Here is a 23,298-nt window from a genome sequence, read left to right as displayed (position 1 = left end):
ATTACAATTCTATAAATGACAGTTATATAATGACAATTCTATAAATTACTGTTCTATAAATCACAATTCTATAAATCACAGCTCAATAAATCACATTTCTATAAACTACAGTTATATAAATGACAATTTTATAAATTACTGTTCTATAAATCACAATTCTATAAATCACAGTTCTTTAAATCACAGCTCATTAAATTACATTTCTATATATTACAATTCTATAAATTACAGTTCTGTAAATCACAGTTCTTTAAATTACAGTTCTATTAATCACAGCCCAATAAATCACATTTCTATAAATTACAATTATATAAATCACAACTCGATAAATCACAATTCTGTGAATCACAGTTCTATAAATTACAGTTCTATAAATCACATTTCTATAAATCACATTTCTATAAATCACAATTTTATAAATCACATTTATATAATTCACAGTTCTATAAATCACATTTCAATAAATCAAAGTTCTATACATCACAGTTCTAAATATTAGCTATAAGTCAAAGTTTTATAAATGACATTTCTATAAATTACAGTTCTATAAATCACAGTTCTATAAAATTTCAATTCTATAAATCACGGTTCTTTAAATGACAATGCTATAAGTCACAGCTCTATAAATCACAATTCTATAAATCACATTTCTATAAATTACAATTCTATAAATTACAGTTTAATAAATCACAATTTATAAACCACAGTTTTATAAATTACAGTTCTATAAATCACATTTCAATAAATCACAGTTCTAAATATTAGCTATAAGTCAAAGTTTTATAAATTACAATTCTATAAATGACAGTTATATAATGACAGTTCTATAAATTACTGTTGTATAAATCACAATTCTATAAATCACAGCTCAATAAATCACATTTCTATAAACTACAATTCTATAAATTACAGTTCTATAAATCACAATTCTTTAAATACCATTTCTATAAATTACAGTTCTATAAATCACAATTTTATAAACCACAGTTTTATAAATCACAATTCTATAAATCACAGTTCTTTAAATCAGTTCTATAATTTGCAGTTTTATAAATCACATTTTTGTAAATTAGTTCTAAAACTCAAGTACTATAGAAGAGCACAGTTCCATAAACCTCCATGAAATTGCACAGTTCTATAAATGTCTTAATTGGAACACAAATGTTCCACCAATCTAAACTACATTGTTTGTTTATAGCAAATCCAGCGGGAGCTGATGGAAACAGAGCAACGAGTAGACAGTCTGCAAGAGCTGTCAGTCCAGCTGCTGGTACAGGCACATGGCAGCGAGTGTCTGGAGACCCAGGAGAGGGTTCATGTCATTGGGAACCGCCTGCGACTGCTCATGAAGGCCGTGAGCACAGACTTGGAGCTGCTAGAAAAACAGCTTCAGGCTTATGGGGATAAACAAGTGAGTCTAAAAGCAATTTAAAAATGAATTAAACCTGTAATCTATTCCATCTGGAAAACATTCCTTGTTTTCATTTGAAATGAAGTCAGATAATCCGCATGCACCACAGAAACCTGCCCATTATACGGTATCATTATTAAAGCTATAACTCAGATCTATCATTGCTTGGTTTTCTCACTTTTCCATTCACCAAACTTGCAGGATGCATCCCACTGGTCTGTTACGGATGACACTGATACTTCTGGATCAGTCAGTCCTGTTTCAGAGGTCAGCGTTACGACAAAACGACAATCGGTAATCCAATCCATCTCCCTCTGTTTGATATTATTTTTGGCATGCCATGAAGTTCACTGTTCTGCCACTGTGAGGTTGAGCTTATACCAGGGAAAGATTTTCAACACATTTCCTCCAGTTTAACATTGCAATTAGATAAAATCTCTTAGGTATTTGCTCACTACCTCAAACCCCAGTAAATACATTGGCTTGCCAAAGACGTAGTTTGTGACCCCAGAAGTATCTTGTGAAAGTTTTACAAGAAATACTGGCTTTACCTTTCAGACACTTTAAATCAAATCAAGCAACAGTCAATTTAATTCCCATTCCATAGGATTTACAGTGTCTGTAATGGAACGCCAGGTTTCTTGCATGTTGCAAGATTTGTTTTGTCATTGCTATTGGATTATTTTGCTGCCTTTTTGTTTTGTTCTTACTGATTTGTTACAATGTTGATTGCTTGGCTGTTTATCTGCTTGTCACCACAAGCTTTGTCCTTATTTGCTGGGACTGAAACATTCTTTCTTTTCTTTTATCCCTCCCTCCCCTTTGCTCATTGCACAACAGCTACGAGGCAAATGTAGTGTGTCTGAACCAGGATCCACATCCAGACATCCACGCCGCAGGTACCTGTCTCCTGGACTTTAGAATACAGGGGGATGATGAAACTCATTTCAGATCCATGATGCGTAAACCATGGAAAATCTGTTTAGATCCATCATCTTTCTCCATTCTTGATGCCATATTAAAATATAGAATTTTTTTGTTGCTTTATCATTTTTGCTATTTTATTTTTGTGCAAACTATTCATTGTTATGCTCCTACATTCATATTTGCCTTATAACAAGAAAACTTTTAGTTTCACCCAATATTTTATCTGACTTGATGTCTTTCATTAATAACATTAACAAACATGACATCTAATGTATGTAATGCTTAACAAGGTGTTACTTGTATGTAGCCTACATTAAATTATACATTTGTTTATATATACAAATACATATTTTTGCAGAATAACTACTAAACTATTTGTTAAGCATTATATATTGTTTGTTGTTAGTTGTTAAAGAAAGGTATTATAAAGTACGAGTAAATAAGAGGGTAAAGTTTTCTGACCAAAAACACCAATAAATGATTTCTGATATATTCTAAAATATCTAGATATACAACTACTAGCATAGCAGTGGAAGCTAACCCCATGATTTCTAATAAAATAACAGAGGGTTTTGACATCAGACTGACGTTGGGTTTTGACAACCATCTGAAGTTGGGTTTTGACATTAAGCCGACATTGAGTTTTGACGTCTTTTAGCCGTAGTTTTTTTGATGTCAGATCGACATTGGGTTTCGACGTCAATCTGACGTTGGGTTTTGACTAAAGACCGTTCTTGGGTTTCGATGTCAATCTGATGTTGTGTTTTAACATCAAGCCGACTTTTGTTTTGACATCACACCAATGTTGAATTTTGACGTCAATTTGACGTCGGGTTTCAACGTCATACCGACGTTGGGTTTTGACGTCAATCTGACATTGGGTTTTTACTTCAGACCGTTCTTGGGTTTCAACGACAATCTGACATTGGGTTTTGACATCAGACTGACTTTGGGTTTTGACATCAGACTGACTTTGGGTTTTGACATCAGACTGACTTTGGGTTTTGACATCAGACTGACTTTGGGTTTTGACATCAGACTGACTTTGGGTTTTGACATCAAGCCGATGTTGGGTTTTGACGCCATACCAACGTTGGGTTTTGACGTCATACCAACGTTGGGTTTTGACGTCATACCGACGTTGGGTTTTGACGTCAGACTGACGTTGGGTTTTGATGTCAGTCAGATGTTGGGTTTTGATGTCAGTCAGATGTTGGGTTTTGATGTCAGTCAGATGTTGGGTTTTGATGTCAGTCAGACGTTGGGTTTTGATGTCAGTCAGATGTTGGGTTTTGATGTCAGTCAGATGCTGGGTTTCAACGACAATCTGACATTGGGTTTTGACATCAGACTGACTTTGGGTTTTGACATCAGACTGACTTTGGGTTTTGACATCAGACTGACTTTGGGTTTTGACATCAGACTGACTTTGGGTTTTGACATCAGACTGACTTTGGGTTTTGACATCAGACTGACTTTGGGTTTTGACATCAGACTGACTTTGGGTTTTGACATCAGACTGACTTTGGGTGTTGACATCAGACTGACTTTGGGTTTTGACATCAAGCCGATGTTGGGTTTTGACGCCATACCAACGTTGGGTTTTGACGTCATACCAACGTTGGGTTTTGACGTCAATCTGACATTGGGTTTTGACGTCAGACTGACGGTGGGTTTTGATGTCAGTCAGATGTTGGGTTTTGATGTCAGTCAGATGTTGGGTTTTGATGTCAGTCAGATGCTGGGTTTCGACGTCAGTCTGATTATTATTACAACCGAAATACAATCGTGAACCTGACATTGTGTCTTGACGTCCATCCAATATTGGGTTTTGACGTAAACGCCACGTTGTGTTTCGACTTCAGTCTGATTTTTAGTACAACTGAAACGGAACGTCTGCCCGACATTACAGCTTGACATCAGGCCCTTTTGGCTTTTCCACTTCACCCCTTTTAAATACAGACATTTCTGATTGTCCACATTATTGTTCACGCACTGAAATAAAAATATATAATTTTTGAATAAGATCTGAGTAATTTACACATGACATTTTACTGAAAATAATAAAGACAGAATTACAGTGCTACCATTAGGCCCCATCTTCATGATCTTGCCTAGGGCCCCACATCACCACAAACCAGCCCTGTCGGTGGTAATTAAAAGACTGACTATTAAAAACTAATCAAGCTCTATGAAGTGAGCAGATTTAAATGCTAGAAGTTGAGTTCTTGCGTTGATCTGTGTGTCATTAGATCTAAATCATATTGGGGCGGTTTCCCGGACAGGGATTAGACTAGTCCTAGACTTAAACACTTTTATCAGCTCTCCAAATTGAAAACAACTTGCACTGACATATCTTAAAACACATCAGTGCCCTTTGTTTTACCTCAAAATGCACACAGGTAATGTTTTTAGTTAGGCATGTTTGTTAAAACTAGTTGTATTTCCTAATTAAACTAAGGCCTAGTCCTGGATTAAGCTAATCCTGGTCCGGGAAACCGCCCCATTCTGTATTGCTTAATCTTAACCTATTTAAATATTGTTTTTTAGGTTGCCCAGAGGTTCTGGATGCGCGCCGTCTCACTCTGGTTCCTCCAGGTCCCAAGGTGGCGCTGCTGTGGCTCGTTGTCAGCCCTTTCTACTGCGAGTGCTCCGGGCAGCACTGCCTCTACAGCTACTGCTACTGCTCATAGTGGGCCTAACCTGTCTGGTGCCCATGACTGAGGAAGATTACAGCTGCGCTTATGCGAACAATTTTGCCAGATCTTTCCATCCCATGCTCCGCTATACCAATGGTCCACCACCTGTATGAGCAGGATGAGACTTGCCTTTATATATTTATTATTATATTCAAAGTTACTGCAGGGCATGGCAGGACACAAAATGGACTTAAACGGCATATCTGTTAGCCAAAGCTGATTTTTCCTGTCCCTGTACAGTTCAATACTGCTGCTAATTTTATTTTGCTCACTGTAAACTGAGATTTTTGCAATGTAGACTAGTGTTAGACTTCTGTACTTTGGGGCAACAAAAAAATGTTTTACTTTTAGTACAGAAAATTGGTCAAAATAATTTTGTCCCAAAGAACAGAAGAAAAAGTATGACAGCATATTTATGTACTTAATAGCACTGACATAAGCGTAAGGTACTGCACTTATACCGTCCACCAAATGGCCAAAATTATTAGTTTAGAATAAGGAAAGTGTTTTATTTTATTTTTGTATTATTATTTAAGTTTAAAATTGTAGAAAAGGTTATTTTCAGTATTATTTAAATACTTTATTTGCATGGCAATTCAACTTTTTTTATTTTGTGGCATGGATTTTACAAGTTTCTTTTCCACAAATGCAAAACAATCACTGACAGGTATGAGAAATGTGTGCTTTTTACTGATTTATATCTACATACGATATTTTAATTTGTGTGGTATGATGTGACAAAAACATTAATTATGATTACAATGTCTATGCCTATTTATGTATGTACAGTTTGCTAATGCTGACAATAAAAATACATCTTTTCATTTAATAGATATAATTCTGCATGGTCTGTTCATACAGAGCTATAACTATTATTTTAGAAGTATTTTTATTTATCAACACTATATATTTATGCATTTAATGGAGACTCATTTACATTTTCACATTAAGGTAATTCAAAATTAAATTCAAAACTTTACAAATAATATTTCACAGCATGGGAAATTAAAGCTGAAATGTATTTGACAAGTGCATGGTTAATAACCGGCAAACAAATACATGCATGACAGGATAAATTTGACAAACATCACATCATCAGAATCACATAATAATTTTATACAGCACACAACAATGACAACCAAAATTAACAGAAAGTAGGCAGGTAGTTTCTGTTATATTAAGTGTCTAACATATCAATGATTATACCACAAAAGACTTATTTAATGTTGGCTTTCATAGGCCTGGTCATACAATCAAAGCAATGACACCACTGTTACAGCAGACACATCATTTGTAAATACGATTTGGGCAAAACTCACCAAACCATAAGTAAACATTGTTAATTTCACAAAATGTATAGGACTGATCACGGAGATAATGTGTTTTCATTTTATTAGTCAAGTTAAGTTTTATCAAAGTAAAATTTAATAAAAATATAGCAATAATATGTAATAATCAATCACTGATATGCAACTTATGAAAATACTTTTTTACATATTAAGTTGTTTTCAGGCTGCCCTGCAGGCGGCGCTCATGTGCTGGTTTCATTTTATGTTCGGTTACAATACAGGTCTCATGTTACTTGTGTGTTTAGAAAGCAAAACTAATGAACTAGATGTAATTATTATGTGGAGCTGCTTGTAGTTACACACAGCTAGTGTTATTACTGTAGTGTAATATAGTAGCATGTCCGTCCGATTTCTTCAACTGCAGAAAGGTGTGTATATACTTCGGGGATGACATGAAGGTAAATTATGTATATTAGTAAATTGTAAATTTTTCTGTTCCTTTAGGTTCTTTCGTTTGCTATAACGCATATGTCAGAACAAATCAGAATAGACTGTGATATAAAACTTTTTTTAAAATAAATTGATTGAATAATCATTTGTAAGGACTTAAGAGTGTTATCAATTATTATATTTCTTTCTGCAGAAATTGTTAATAAATATAATGCAATTCACCAAATTACCAGTAGGTCAACCCGGAAGTAGCGGGACACTCGCCAAAAGCCCATTCACCTTTCCCATAGACTTTTAGATTATCGCAAAATAATAATCTGTTTATAAAGTTTATGCCACTTACAGGTTTTGTCCAACACAAGATAATCTTCACAGATGAACGCGACTTTATGAATTTAAAAATTTACTAAAACCGAAAAGCTACAGCGTCATCACCTCACGCTTCCGACAGCTTTTAAACTTTATTAAACGCATTTCTTTATTAAACGCATTTAAAAACAAGTTTCCTTATAAGGAAATGCTCTGAGGGTGAATGTTTGTTTGGAATTGTGCCCATATTGCGTTGTTTTTTAGATCTTTATGCGTGATGACGTTTAGAATCCCCAACAACGTCCCGCATCTTCCTAGCAACGCCCTTTAAAAGATTTAAAAACCACAAGTGGGGATATTATTGGTGTGTTTTACGTCGTAGAATAAAGCGTGAAAATATCTTGGGCTTGTGTTAACCAACTGTAAAAAATGGACGTATGACCGTGACGCACGCATGTATCTTGGCCGCGCTTTACTGCGAATCACTTGCGGACAACCGAAAATGGGTAAAGCTTATGCTAACTTGTATTTCATATATGACATTTCTGAATAAAAATAAAGAAAATGGGTAAAGCTGAGGTGGCTGGTTGCTGAAACCACACCCGCCTAGCCCGACTGTAGTTACAGCAGTGGCACTTCATACTCCCCTATTGAAAAATCCAGCTAAGACTATCATAAGTTGGTGAGCTGTTTTTAGCTGGTCTCCCAGCTTGTTTTTAGTTGGTATTGCTGGTGTAGCAAGCTGGTCTATGTGTTTTGGTCACTTTTCAAGCTGGTCAGGCTGGAAGACCAGCTGACTCACCAGCTTTGCGAGGCTGGGAGGACCAGCTTAAACCAGCTACGCCACCTTAAAAGATTTTTCAGTAGGGTTATGCGACCAAATTAGCTATATAGACCAAAAACACTTTTGTATCAGGCTGTAAACATATTATTTTCTGATGTGAAGTTGGGCTTAGATCTACCTGAATCTAAGGTGTAATCTTTTTAAGGCACAAACAGGGACCATATCAGCCCCAGTTTAATTAGTGGACAGCTACATTGCAATCAATCACAGTCCTCCTTAGTTCAGCTGTTAAATACTAGCTATAATTTACAGAAACTAACTCAGGAGTCTGGACTTTGGCATACTCGGGCAAGATTGGGCTGCATGACTCCCGAGCCTCTGGATGGACTGGCGCTGCTGTTTGTGGGTGTAGAGGGTGGATCTTTCTCATTTGCTACCCAGGGTCGCTGCACCTTCCCTGAAGTTTGAAACCGTTGAGCATCCAGCATCTCCAGCAGCAGGTCATACAGAGGTACTCGATTCTTGCATTTCATTCTGTATAGGTGCTCCATCCCTTTGTTGCTTGCAGAAGGAAAGATTAAAGTGGACTTACTGTAAGTTCTGCCATAATAGACGATCAGTAAATCACTTCTGTATAGATGGCAATGGCATTGTCATGCTGGAATAGCCCTACCCACCTGCTGCTTTCATTTTTGGGTGAACTATCCCTTTAAGTAATATTTTATGACTGAACTGAACCACACGACAGTGGTTGAAAACATAATTACAATCACTTTTTAAAATGGTGATGAAAGATCAACTCTGTTACTCATCTGTATTTACCTCATGTGTCTGATGTGGGAGAGCAGTAGCAGGAGCTGCGCCTGTCTGCGTGACTGCAGCTGTAGTGATGCACCTGATTTACTGATGCAGTAAATAAGGGCATCAGTGATGTTATCCAGCATGCACTGCACCATGAAGCTGTCAGTCAGTGGTTGCACAGGATTGGAGCAGAATGAAAACGCACCTGTCCAGATAAAAAGCATAAGGCAATAGTAGATTGTTATAGAGGAGCTGACATGGATATACTGTAGTGAGAGCCATGGACAACTTTAGGGTTGTGACAAACATCAGGTGTACAGTATCAAAGTGATGGCTGCTGTCGAAACACATTGTTTCATGAGGCTTTGAAAGCTTTATGAATCTGTAATTTATTAATTTATAACAACACCTCATTAACGTTGAGACACCTGTTCTTCAAACACCCTCATTCACTAGATGGGTAAACATCTGGTGAAGATAAAACATCTGGTGTTTATAGACAAGGCATGTATGAAATGTTTTACACTGAATCTTTTAGACATCTAAATGACAAAAATATATTAACTGAACATGGTTGCTGCAAAATACAAAACAAGAAGAAAAATGGTGAAAAAAACAAAACGTCCGACATGTAGACGCCCATGAATATGGATGGATATCTGCGGTAACTTGCAATTAATCCAATTTTCTGTTTTCTGAAAAACACAGCGGATCTCAGCATCATCAGCAATGTCTGCGCCATGTGAAAACGTTTTTCATTTTAAAGCAGGAAAAGTTCTGTACAATGAGAGAAAGCATTTCAATTCTTAACTTTAAAACTTATCTTCCCAAATAAAATAAAACTAAATAAATTCATCATTACACTTCAGTATTGTTAAAGTCTTTTCAAAGTTTTATTCTTGTCAAACATAACTTCCCTGAACACACAGGCCTATTCGGTTTAAAACAAATTGTTATTTTCATGTTACACCAGAAAATCTTGTTACGAGATAAGCATTTTTGATTAATGAATATGAAAGCACATTTATTTATTAAAATATAATCAAGCTCACAGATAAGTAATTTATAAATTAATAAAAGTTTTTAATTTCAATTTTATTGTGACTTTAACGCTAAACATGGGCATAATTAAAATGGGAGTTAATTGTGTTATTGATTTGACAAGCCATAAAAAACACAAAGTACACTTTTACTTAATGGTTTAAAATGTATATGTAAAACCATTTTTAAAAGACCTTTGCAATTGATTTGTAAAATGTTTGGACTGAGGCCGTGTTGCTTTAACAATGTTTCAAAATGCTTACAAATAAGATTGAGGGGTGGCTTCCCAGACAGGGCTTATCCCAGACTGCCCTCCAAAAATTAATTTACGACTTAAAGGAGCAGTATGTAAGAAATGTATATCAATTAATCATAAAATGGCCCTGATATGTCACTAGACATTTAGAAATCATTTTCATTTCAAATACTTATATCACTCACAACAGTGGTCTGGCCAGGATATGGTCATTTAAAAAGTGGAGTTGCAGCCCTCAACTGTTGTTTATGTTGTCATGTTGTGTATTGGCCACCAGCTGTGTGATTGCAGTACCAGTTTTGGCCACAAGTTTTGTGATTGCAATACCAGTTTTGGCCACAATCCTACATACTGTTCCTTTAATAGTTCATTTGTGCAAGCACCATGATACATCTTAAAAGCACGTATAAGGGATTAGTGCTCTCTAATGGCCGAAGCTTATACGACCTGTGGTTACGTTTGAAGGTTTTTACCTTATATTTCAGATTAGACGCATTTTTATATTCTGCATTTGTTAATAGTTCCATAAATATTTATTGTATTTATAGCATAAATTTACAAAAAAACAACAGTATAAAAGTATTACAAACAATTCGCGTTGCAAACCTTGCGAACTGAAGCCATATGATTTCTTTATTTGAAGATATCCATAAATGCAATGCAAACAGTCAGATCTTATTCAAATATAAACTGAAACATTAAAGCATGATGCAGTCTGTCACGACACCCAATGGTGCATCACATTCTTAACCAACATAATGATGCAATAAGGGATTACCACACTTCCGGGTTTTGTGTGGGGGGGGACTTGTCAACTTCCAGCACAGTTAGGTTAGGTATCTTCATGTTAGGCAGTGGTGGAATATAAGTTAACAAAGTACCAATACTTTGTTACTGTAATCAAGTAGAATCTATAGTGCATACTTTTGACTTACATTTTTACACAAATTGTCTGTTTTTACTTTACTACATTTCTACAACACCATCGTTCCTTACGTATCGGTGACATTTTTGGTCTCAAGAAGCACACCTGTAGTGTTTTTTTGTAAGGTTTGTTTGTAAAAACTTCTTAAATGTCCTTATATAAATAAAGCCTAGTCCTCGATTAGCCTAAACCCTGTTCGGGAAACCCCATAAAGCTATAAATACTGATATTTTTCTTACAAAATTGCATCGATTACCCTCAGAAGGTCTTTATTTACCCCCTGGAGCTGTGTGGATTATGTCTGGGACTTCAAAGTTGTTCCCTGTTTACTACGTTATAAAGCTTTGAAGAGCAAGGAATTTCTTTTATATAACTTTGATTGATTGTGTTGTCTGAAAAAAGATAATCATGTACATCAAGGATGGCTTGAGGGTAGGGTGGCCATTCGTGCCAGTTTCGCCGGACACGTCCCGAACATGTTTTCGGGTTCGTTCTCCGGAAGTCGCGTTGGTCGACCGCATACGTCATCAAGGTTTAATATTTCGGGTTTACGAAACCTGAAAACATGTTCGGGACGTGTGCTGTGGAACTGGCACGAATGGCCAGCCGACTTGAGGGTGAGTAAATCATGAGGTAATTGTCATTATTTGCTGGTATATCCCTTTAAGTTTTTCAAGTCGCTTTCGATATTAGTTTATAATATTGTAGTCTTTACTCAGTTTCATCTGTTTGCTGTTGACTCACCAGAATTAAGAAGTATGATGGCTTTGAGACACACAAATTCCTCTGACTTAAGTTTGAGGCTGCGGAATCGAGCCACAGTTGCCAAGAGCATGTCGAAAATCTCAGCCATCCCCTCAACACATTCTCCTTCGCTCCTGTAAAGCGAAACACCAGCACTTTATCCACAATAGGAAACAATTTGTGCCATTTCTTGAAAAACATTCCTTCATATTGCTCTTCTACATTTGTGGGCATGGCAATATTGCAAATATTATTTACTTTAATTGCATATCGTCATTTTAGTCCCCTTCCAACTTCAGCCATTCCTCCTTCTTCTCCATGCCAGATCTCTCTTTGCACCATATGACCATTTACTTTTGCAGATGTTTGTTGTCGATTACATTCATATTCCCTTAGTCAGTGATGATGCTGTTCCTCCGTAGTCTTTTAAAGACCCTATTCCCAATCGGGCCCTCTTTAATTACAAACTACCTGTGACATGGTCTTCTGAAGAGAAGCAATAAGCTCTTCAGGAAATGGTTCATGTCCTTTTTAACAATGTAGTTTTCTTTTGGTTCACAATCATTCAATTTTGTTTCGTAAGGTACAGCCTTCCTCATGGGCCTGTCGCTTCTGCCGAGTATAAAATTTCGTGCAACTCAATGTTCTTTGAGAAATTGATGCAAAAAATAAGCACACGTAGAGGAAATGCATTAGGTCAATGTGACACGGCAGAGAGCTCACAACCATGTTCAAGCTCACTTGATCAACATCAAGTAAAAACTCTTTAAGCATCGCATTACGGAGTGCGAGTAATAAATCTAAATAAAATACTTAAATATTTGTTTAAATTTAAGTAATATGTGGACATTACACAAAATATATCAGAAAACTGAGAACTCATGCAAAATGTACATAGGCTATACATTTAATGTGCAAATTAAAGAAAATAACAAGATAAATAACAGGTAATAATAGGCCTAACAATAACAATGTGAAACACTATTGATAAAAACTTTAAAACGAGTGAAAAATATATATTTTGAAGTTAAAATTTTGAAGCACTTTAAAAAATCCAACTTCATGTTCTCCTAACAAACATAAAAAGGTAACTTGAACAATTTGTTTTGCCATTTATTATTTTGTGTAGCTTATATTGAATAAGATTAGCCTTTAACATGTTGCTAACAAAGATTATTTTGTTCACTGGACTTATATACAAGTGTTTGTCCAAAATGTCAAAAAAAGTTTGTTCAACTTGACAACTATTTTGAGTTTTAAAGTTCCCAGCATGCATTTCATCATGTTTAATTCAGTGGTTAAAAGTTTTAAAAATTATAACAGTTTTAGTGTTTGTTGGTAGGGCTGGGTATCGATTCAGATGTTACAGATCGATTCGATTTCGATTCACAAGCAAGCAATTTCGATCCTCGATCCGAATTTCCGAAATTGCTGACTCAATTTTTATACTCGATTCTCGATTCAACTCAATAAATATAGATTATATAGAATATTATATTATATTATATTATAATATATTAGAACATAGACTGAATAAATGAATGACAGGCTCGCCTCTCGCTCCTTGGTAACATCACGCAAGGCAAAAAACATCTTACATTCAATGTTTGCGGAAATAAAATTGAAAAAAAAAAAAAACGATTTGTGGCCTGTGAGAATCGATTTTGAATCAACCACGGGAAAAAAACGATTAATCGAAAACTCGATTTTTTTGCCCAGCCCTATTTGCTGGCTTTATTTATACTGTTAACGTTGTCTATGTTTACTATCTATTGTATTACTATCTATTATATTGACAAGTTATATTAGGTTGGCTTATATTAGTGGACATAACTCTGACATTATTACTCAGTAAATTCAATAATGTAAGGTAAACTACTTGACTCATAAGCTGAATAAATACAAAAAGCAAGGGAAAATTAGTACTACTATTTTTTGTTGTTGTGCGGGCTTAAGATTCTTTACAGTGTGCAAATGTGCTTTTAAATGATTAAAAAAATACTTAAAATCTCAAGGGGTACTACAAGTAAATAATTTAGGTCAAGGAGGTTTGGCTCAAAACGTATATAGTATATTCCTATGAAGAACCCTTTACTGAACCCTTATTTTAAGAGTTTTGCTAAATATAACATGTGTCCCTACAGGTTTCTGTCACCACACATTGGCCCTTTCTCATTACCATCAACAGTCAAGCAAGAATAAATTCAATCAAAACAATACAAAAAATGTTTCACGCTTGTCAGAGCATGATTCCCATTTGTCTGTGCCCTGCGGTATCTCTTACTGGATAAATACAAGTCGTGCTAAAACCAAGTTAAGTTTTTTCAAGCCATTACAATGATAACTTATGTTTCAAAATAGCTGTGCAAAATACTCAAGTGCAAACATCTATTCTGTAATGAGCCTCTTGACTGTGGCTTTAAAGGAGGTACAGAACATACAGTACCTATCAAGGATGAGATCCTGAGCAAAGATGAGTTTTCCAGGCGAATGAATAGACCTCCATATAAGTCCAATCATTAACACCTCCAGCCAGGAGCTCTCCAACAGCTGAACCTGATCATGCAGAGAGAGGTCCTGAAACCCTGAGAAACACAGTGACATTGTGCAGCTTTAAAGAAATACATTTCTATTATATTGTTAGCTCAATTGGTAGAGTTTTGCATTAGGAAAGGTCATGGGTTCATCAGGTAACACACACTGATAAAACGTATATCTTGAATGGACTGTAAGTGACTTGGATAAATGTGTCTAAATGCATAAATGTAACAACATGATCTCACAAATTTCCGTGGTATAGTCACAGAAAATTTTGCTCTTCGCATTTTTCCGTGGCCGTACCATGGACTTTCTTTTTTGTGTCATTGTCACGGATTGGCAAGTCAACTGTTTTGTCCTATTTTCTTACCATTTTCGCTTTGGTTTAGGTTAACATTTACATACAATGACATCCCTACCCAAACCCAACTCTAACCCTAACGCCAGGCGACAATGGTTAAAAATCTGAAAATATAAAAAAATAAACTAGAAAAAAATAGTGTAAACCAATACTTAAAGCAACACTATGTAGTTTCCATGTAAAAATGACTTACAGCTCCCCCATGTGGTTGAAAAGCGCAACAGTGCCTGGTATCAGACACTCTTCTGCAGGCAGGGGGAGGGGCGGGGCTGTGTTTCCTACCCTCCACCGCCACTTTCAGAGTGTGCTTGTAGCAGCTAGGAGGCTGCTCAGGTTGCAGCAACCGTACAATTTGTCCAGTTAAAAGTTGTTCTATCCCTGAAATTATTTTAGAGACATTATTCAAAGGTAAAAAAACTACATAGTGTTGCTTTAAAGTGACATCCTAACGCAAACACCAAATCTAACCCTAAACCGAAGCGACAATGGTTTGAAAATAGGACAAAGCAGTTGAGTAACCAATCCGTGACAAAGACACGGAAAAGAAAGTCCATGGTACGGCCACGGAAAAATGCGGAGATAAATGAGCAAAATTTTCCGTGACTATACCACGGAACTTCGTGATGTAAATGTAAAGCTATGAGTGAGTTATTTTATAAAATAAATATATAAGTACATTCAAGATTTATATCATATGATGCTTTATAGTGGGTTGCATAAGAATGTAATGAGTGACATGCAATATAGCTTATTTTATTTTATTACTGAGATTGAAATGATCTTCTGGTATTGTATGATGGTAATATGAGTGATGATTAGCACAAATTATTATTTGCTTTCCCCCAAATTCTGTGGGGATCTCATCGCCCACATGCAGTGACATTCAAATCTGTATCTCATAAAGACAGTGTTTACTTCTCAGTGCCAGGTTAATTAAGACCTCTGAACAGCAAATGTAATGGCTCACTAAAAATCCCAGCGGGTCTGTGGATGTGTACCTAGCTCAGCTTGAAGTCGAATCAAACTAAGGCACAGCATAGAGAACTATAATAACCCCCATGTGCTTTTGCTTTGCGCCTGTGACCTTGTACTTCGAATCTCTGACACCTGTGAATTTAAAACCTGCACCACTGTTACAAAAACAGGCAAGGTTGTCACCAGGGACACTTCTTGTCAAGATGCTAAAACAATTCCCTTGATGTTGCACTCTGAACAAAATAAACATTTATGCTAATTTATATTTGCATAAGTAGGATGAGAACAGAAATATTTTACCTGGTACTTTCTTAGCCCAAGCTATCATGTGGACAAGTTCTTTATCGGCCATATTGGTGAGAAGGGACATCATGGTGATCTCTGTGTATGGACGACTATATTTCTGTCTTGAACTGACGGCGGGTGGCTCTGCCCCCATGAGTAACACCAGCACCTGCTCCGGTGCCATGCATAAAGCACTGACCACCCCACCACTGCTTCTCTTCCTCTTGTTCTGTGGAGGAGCTGCCTTTGCACGACCCGGCTGATCATTGTAGCTTTTGTCATGATCCTCACTACCACTCCTCCTCCTTACTCCCCTGACAGCTCGGCCACCACGGTCCTTACGAATACCTGCATCATGAATGTCAATTTTACATTATTTACAATCTTACTTTATACTGGTTAGTGATAAGATGTTTTCTTCATTCTGCACTGTGTTTGTGATAATTGGCAGTATATAATAAAGTATGCATACCTCCTTTCATCATCCCTACTTCATAGCACTTGCGTAGTCTGCATGCTTGGCAGCTCTTCCTGCGATTTCTGTCAATAGTGCACTGGTTGGTCGCTGGACAGACATAGTCATTGTGACCTAGAGGCAGAGAAATGAAGAATTATGTTATTGAAGATCTGTAAATATCTCTAAGTATGTGCCCACGTTCTTCATTTCATATTTTCATCTTCTTTGGAAAGGTTTTCATTTTTTTAACTCTGTATAAGCAATATGTAAATACTGTTTTGTCACGCGCAAAGAGTGCACCGCATCGACGGCCTTGGATGTGATTAAGCTTTGAGAGCAAGAACATGCTGTTCCAGCTCCAAATGAAATTTTAAATTAGATGATTGTGTCTCGGACAAAAATGTCACACACACCTACACACACACACACACACAGGCAGAAATCCAAACACTTGTATTAAACCTGCACATAATCCCAATTAAGGTTTGTAATAAAATACTGCGTATCAAGAGAATCCAAAGGGACATTCCACTATTTTTGAAAATATGCAAATTTTCTTGTTCCCCTAGAGTTAAACATTTGATTCTTACTGTTTTGAAATCCATTCAGCTGATCTCCGGGTCTGGCACTAGCACTTTTAGCATAGCTTAGCACAATCCATTGAATCTGATTAGACCATTAGCATCGCGCTCAAAAATATCCAAAGAGTTTCGATATTTTTCCTATTTAAAACTTGACTCTTCTGTAGTTACATTGTGTACTAAGACCAACAGAAAATTAAAATTTCTAGGCAGATATGGCTAGGAACTATACTCTTAAACTGGCGTAATAATCAAGAACTTTGCTGATGTAACATGGCTGCAGCAGGCGTAGTGATATTACGCACTGCCCGAAAATTGTCCCGTGCCATTAAAAGTAACCAAGGGGACTATTTTCAGGCAGTGCGTAATATCACTACGCCTGCTACAGCCATGTTACTTCAGCAAAGTCCTTGATTATTACGCCAGTTTAAGAGTATAGTTCCTAGCCATATCTGCCTAGAAATTTTAATTTTCTGTTGGTCTTAGTACACAATGTAACTACAGAAGAGTCAAGTTTTAAATAGGAAAAATATCGAAACTCTTTGGATATTTTTGAGCGCGATGCTAATGGTCTAATCAGATTCAATGGATTATGCTAAGCTATGCTAAAAGTGGTACCGCCAGACCCGGAGATCAGCTGAATGGATTCCAAAACGGTAAGAATCAAATGTTTAACTCTGGGGGAGCTAGAAAATGAGCATATTTTCAAAAAAAGTGGAATGTCCCTTTAATCTGCAAAAATTTAGAAAAAAATATTTTGTAAGTAATTTTACATTTAGTAAGTTGTATAATTTTCTCTTTCCTTGCTCCTGCCTCTTTAAACATCTTGGCTCTCTATTCATCTGTAGCCTACTCCCACATACTGCACCCTAAAACCCATTTGGCAGGAACACAGTTTGTCATTTTCCCCTGCTGGTTTCCTGCAGGAGGAGCTACTGTGTCACGGTCAGACACAGAACATCTACATGACTGTCATCTCACCAAAACCACCAAAACCTCTTCAAATGTAATACAGATGAGCAAATGAGCTGGATGCATGCTCCCATTGTGACAGTTAGGTGGTGTCTCATCAAAGATAATGTGTGTCAGACTTTGATTTTCACCTTTTTCTATCATGCTAACATGGATGATTACAAAAACCCATTCATGTAATTCTAGCTTATATCAGCGTCTTTAAAAAGCAATAGTATGTCTTATTTCTCTCTCTCACATTCTTACTCTACACTTGCCATAAAAGAACCATTTTTGACTTAATAGTAATACTTTTACATCTGGAAAACCTTTCTGTTTCAAATAAGATTAGTTGTAGTGAAGACAGATTTTTTAGATTATAAAGGTATGAATGCAATGGTCATTTTTTTGTGATTTACTGCTTTTACAAAAACGTTTTTGAGGATTTTACATAACAAAGCTCTCATTTAAGAATGGTTACCTTGAATGCTTCTCTTGAAAAAAGCTTTGCAGCCCTCACAGGACCAGACTCCATAATGATAGCCAGATGCGTAGTCACTGCACACCGCACAGAACCGTGTCTCTTTTGCTCCATCAAACCCTCCTGTTGCTCTTGAGTCGTTGTATAGCTCCTGTCTGTCTGTAGCACTGCAGAGATCCTCACACAGGCCAACACCTGTCTGCTGAGAAGATACCACACTCGACCTAAAGACAAAAAGAAGAGCTGTGAGATTAAAATGTCATGAAATAAAGTGTGCTTATAGTAGAAGAGTAGACAATAAAACATTAAGTTACACTAATGTTAAAAGGTATAGGATATTTTCTGTATTAAAGGGATAGTTCACCCAAAAATGAAAATTCTGTCATCATTTACTCCCTCTCATGTTGTTACAAACCTGTGTAAATTTCTTTATTCTGATGAACACGGAGGAAGATATTTTGAGAAATGTTTGTAACCAAACCGTTTGTGGACCCCATTTACTTCCATAGTATTCTTTTTTCCTACTATAGAAGTGAATGGGGTCCAAGAACGGTTTGGTTACAAACATTTCTCAAAATATCTTTCTTGGTGTTCATCAGAATAAAATAATTTATGCAGGTTTGTAATAACATGAAAGTGAGTAAATGATGACAGAATTTTCATTTTTGGGTGAACTATCCCTTTAATAGCTTTGTTCGTTGGAGCCGATGGTGTAGTGGATGTTGCTCCGACACATGGTGCATACGCACTTCTTAGGGACCCGAGTTCATTCCCGGCTTGAGGTCCTTTGCCAATCCCATACCCCTCTCTTCACCCTATTCTTTCCTGTCATCTCTGAAATTACTTTCTATCCAGTAAAGGCAAAAATGGCCCAAAAAATATAGCTTTGTTCACATTTTTAAATAATAATCTCATTCAAACTATTGAATTAAACAAATGAAACAATTCAAATCCAAAGTAAATTAAAACTGTTACATTTTATCATCTTTAATATGCTTATATACTTAGCCTAAAATGTACTCTTTTAAGACGTTAACATCTACGCTAGACTATTATTGTCTGCTTTTTCTTTATTATTTAAATCAAGTCATCTAATTCAAAAGCAATTTAAACATTTTAGCTTTGTAAATACACTGTAAAACACTTTAGCTGCCCTACATTCTTAAGTTTAATCAAACTGGCACTGATTGATACCTGGGGGTTTAAATTGTTTTGTAGCAATTCATAAAAACAAATTGAAATTGCTAACTTAATTTTAGGAAAGCATAGTCAAAATTCAAAATAGCTGAAATGACTGGCACAGCCAATTTGACTCAACTTAAAAACATTGTAAAGATATTATGTTTGCACAATTATATTTTTTATTTATAAAACTAACTGAAAACATTGAAGCATAAACCTTATTAAATGATTTTTAAGATCATGAGAAACATTTCAGTTAAGTGACCTTATCATCCTTTAAACAGTAATGTGTATATAGCTCTCTTTAACCGGTGCTTACCACTTGAAATCTCTAAAACACTTGAAAAGTTCTTCAAACTGTGCTTTAACTCCTTTGTGTGAAAATATTTATCTGATATAAACACAGGAGCTTGGTCTTGATCAAACCACAAGTGAATTTTGAATATGTGATGAGGGATTTGTGTTACTCTGTTTGACTTTTTTACCTTATTATGGAGAAAGTTCTTCCACAGCAAGTTACTTTGCAGTAAGTGGTTTTATTAAAATGAAAATAATACGTTTTTTGCTTAAAATGACTCCTTTTGGTAAAAATAACCAATGCAATAACATTATAATTAATCTTCAAATTGTTGACCACTGACTTGAGAGATGCGCTTACCATTGCCATGGTAAATAGTTTAAAAAATATATTCTTAACGTAAAAAAAATTAATATTCACACACTGCATGTATAAGATATGCTAATGTCAAAGAACACATAAAATGAAAATGTCGCCTATGACGCAAACAAGGGAAAAAATTACCAGCCCCATTTACTTCTGACCTCTTGTACTAGTGTTTGTAAATATTTATTTTATCCTTAATTCTAATGTCCAGCAGATATCTGGCATATCCTCAGAAATTGACTCTAATGCTATCTAATGTCACCCAACGTCGAATGTCATGTCAAAGCTGTTTAAAACAGACAGGATGGGCAAAGATTAACCAGTATTGCTTTCAGCTTTAAATAATAATTGTTTCCGACATATGCTGTGATCTTACTAAATCTCTTTTGGATTCCTCTGAAAGTAAAGAAAGTATTTTTTGCTTTTTTTCAGACAGGATGTGATAACTCCAAAACCATTGTTGTTTTCATTAATTGTTCTCTTTTCAAGGTCCTGTGAATGAGCTTAGCACTAAACTGGTAAATGCCTTTAAGTTTAATGCCTTTAATAAAGAAACATTCATTTAATCTTTTAGCAATATATGCCGATATTTATCTAATTCTCTGGTGTCAGTTGTTCTGGCATCCCAATTTATCTTTCTAAAAATGGTCATTAAAAATGATCCCTATAGCTGTCACAGGGATGGTACAATTCCAGATTGCATCATTGCACCTACAAAATTCATATTAGTACCTCAAAGGTACCAATTGTATGCAAATCTGTACATAAAAATGGTACAAAGGGTACTGCCCCAGTGACAGCTTGGGAACATTTTTACCATTTTTTAACAGTGTACCCTATAATCTTTTCCATCCATTAGCAGTACCACAGGGATTCCATTAAAAGTTGAGTCTCCTCACAAATATCCTCTTTTTTAGACAGCAGACCAAATCCATTTAGTACTTTTTACTATATAGAAGTAGGCTATAGGGGCACAAAAATAAAATACAACCTAATTTCTGAAATGGCTGGATATTATTCTTTTTTTTGTGTAACACTGAAAGAGTGTGCAGGCTGTCTTGTACTAGCCACGAGGACGGCATGTACTTTCCAAGCAATAATATCTAACGAACATTAAGCCCACGAAGAGAGAACAACAAAAAAATACAAAAATCACACATTGTCTAAATATTGTAATTGTAAATGCACCTAAAACACACATATAAGGAACATAAATAGAAACTCAACACCACCGCTAAAATAAATTATGCTAATTAAAATGACTTGAATGCCAGTCTAAACACAAATTTATTTTTGTTTAATTGCCATTAAAATGTTAAAATCTTTTTGTTTTATATTTATTAGAAAGTCTGTGGTTTGTAAAGCATGCTTAAAACACATGAATATAATTATAAAGTAACTATTTTGAGCCATGTATAGATTGGTTTTATAGTGTATATCAGTTGTTAAAACTACCCTTTAAAGCAGGTACACAAACAGAATTTAACAGTGACCTTACTAAACATCATGCCTCAATGAATCCTAAATCAGGTGTAAAACAACCTGATCCACTTCATCTGATTAACCGGACACCTGGCAACATTTCCAGGTTAGCAAAGACATGGTTATTCAGCAACTTTTGGGTTATTGGTATTACTCACGAGCTCATCTTAATGATGGCCAAGCTCCACTAACCTGTAAAATGTGCTAGAGGAGGTGTCCAAGTAGTACGACACCTGGTGAGTGGAGTGGTGACCTCCATGATGACTGAGATACGGGGACAGCTGAGGGCTGGAGGGTGCAAACATTAAAGGGCTGCTGGATCCTGTGCCTAAAGACTGCAGATGTTCTTCGTGAGGGTCCGGGGGAGCCGGGTAGTATCCGACAGGAGGAGGAGGTGGCTCAGTGGGTGATGAGGTGCTGTAGGTCTGAGTTGGGTTTGAATACTCATAAGCTCCATCCAGGTAGTTGACAGAGGAGGTGATGACCCCCATGCTTAGCTCTTCCTTGGGGTACATTGGCGAGAGTTTGCGGGGAGGGGGTGGTATGGAAAGTCCCTCCGGATCCTCTCTCTCGGGGCTCGGGGAGGTCTTGCGTCGCTGCCTGGCACCAGCAGTTTCTCCGCTGGTCTGCCCTCCAGACATCACCATGGAAACACATACACAGGCAGCACCAGTTAGGGTACTGTGTGTTCAAAAGCAACGTCCGAATGACTTTAGACTTCTGTATTTTTTGAGCTCTATTTTCACCTCCCACCTCGCTCTCTCTCTCTCATCCTCTCTCCCCCTTGCTCTAGTTTGTTTCCGCCCTGCTGCTCTGCCTACTCCTTCCTTTCTTTTTTCCTCCTTTATGTAAGGAGGACAAAGTGTGGTGAACCTTTTTATATATATATATATTGAATGAAATGAAAAGATGTTTTATCGTTCGCTTCTCTTTTAATTGCCTATACTGTCCTTTAATATTAAACCTAATAAAATGTTGAACACAGAGCACTCAGTCCTGATTTAGCTACAGTAGTTTTTCTATTGAGCAGGAATTGGACAGATGTTTCCTAACTGGTATGAATGAAAGAAATGATATCGAAAACAGCTATATAAAAATGAATGAAAATCAGTTGATTTCCTGTTTTTTATATTCATTACCATACCTAAATCCAAACAGTCCTTAAATATAGAAGCTCAGCCCTAAATCATCTATCTTTACGTCTTTCTTACCGTTACTGTCTGCAGCTCTTGCTAAAAAAAGAGGTAAACAAATTAAAGACAGCCGGGTCGATATTGGCGGTCGCTCTCAGAGCAGGTCAGGGCAACCAGGTAAACAAGAGATAGGAGGTCACTGTCTAATTCACTTGCCAAAAGCTTCAGATTTCACAGGTGGTGCGTTTTAAAAGCACTTGCTACATACTGCCACCGTGAGTTATTAAAGCAAATACCTGATTTTTTTGGTAAAAATATTTTAAGAGGATAAAGAAATACATTGTTTAGATTCAAGTAATATGGTCAAATATGTACAACACAACAAATAAAAAATGGTTTTAGTTTATTTGCTTGACAGCTATATATAAAAGTGAAATGGAAAGTGTGTGGGAGCATTGAAGGCCTTGAATAAAGAAAGGAAAATGTTACTCTAATGCTCTCTACACAGGTGCTTAAATGTGAACATTCATTGATTTTCCTGGTCTATTCAGGATGTCTCACAGATGTGCACA

General features: G+C 36.3%; 3 protein-coding genes across 4 annotated transcripts in view; 2 read left to right on the top strand and 1 right to left on the bottom strand.

The window, feature by feature from the left end:
• Window positions 1-6,932, top strand: part of syne1a (spectrin repeat containing, nuclear envelope 1a) — a 104,439-nt gene extending 97,507 nt beyond the window's left edge. For both annotated transcript variants that reach the window (XM_065257006.2, XM_065257008.2), the window contains 4 exons: window positions 1,199-1,411; window positions 1,613-1,705; window positions 2,252-2,310; window positions 4,889-6,932. In XM_065257006.2, the coding sequence (XP_065113078.1) occupies window positions 1,199-1,411; window positions 1,613-1,705; window positions 2,252-2,310; window positions 4,889-5,150 (627 nt within the window). In that variant the 3' untranslated portion in view covers window positions 5,151-6,932. The remainder of the gene's footprint in view (window positions 1-1,198; window positions 1,412-1,612; window positions 1,706-2,251; window positions 2,311-4,888) is intronic.
• Window positions 6,933-8,085: 1,153 nt separating this feature from the next.
• On the bottom strand, window positions 8,086-22,524 carry esr1 (estrogen receptor 1). The gene is made up of 8 exons (XM_065257017.2): window positions 21,786-22,524; window positions 18,266-18,489; window positions 16,268-16,384; window positions 15,811-16,143; window positions 14,083-14,221; window positions 11,637-11,770; window positions 8,692-8,875; window positions 8,086-8,430 (listed from the first exon to the last, which is right to left on the bottom strand). The coding sequence occupies exons 1-8, from the start codon at window positions 22,238-22,240 to the stop codon at window positions 8,190-8,192; spliced, it is 1,827 nt and encodes a 608-aa protein (XP_065113089.1). The 5' UTR covers window positions 22,241-22,524; the 3' UTR covers window positions 8,086-8,189.
• The window catches only part of zbtb2b (zinc finger and BTB domain containing 2b), a 32,357-nt gene continuing 17,328 nt past the window's right edge, over window positions 8,270-23,298 (top strand). Inside the window, exon 1 of the mRNA XM_073811424.1 lies at window positions 8,270-8,380. The gene's annotated coding sequence lies outside the window, so the exon portion shown is untranslated. The remainder of the gene's footprint in view (window positions 8,381-23,298) is intronic.

This window comes from Paramisgurnus dabryanus, chromosome 12 (genome assembly GCF_030506205.2).
Source record: "Paramisgurnus dabryanus chromosome 12, PD_genome_1.1, whole genome shotgun sequence".
In the NCBI taxonomy this organism is placed as follows: Eukaryota; Metazoa; Chordata; class Actinopteri; order Cypriniformes; family Cobitidae; genus Paramisgurnus; species Paramisgurnus dabryanus.
The sequence above is the reverse complement of the archived record's forward strand: the minus strand, read 5'-3'. Positions and strand labels throughout refer to the sequence as shown.

Coding starts and splice junctions, on each gene's coding strand:
- esr1 (XM_065257017.2), bottom strand. CDS start 22,240: ATGGTGATGTCTGGAGGGCAGACCAGCGGAGAAACTGCTGGTGCCAGG. Junction 16,385..18,265: donor TTTCAAGAGAAGCATTCAAG/GTAACCATTCTT, acceptor CTCTGCCTCTAG/GTCACAATGACTATGTCTGT. Junction 11,771..14,082: donor CAGGATCTCATCCTTGATAG/GTACTGTATGTT, acceptor TTCGCTTTACAG/GAGCGAAGGAGAATGTGTTG.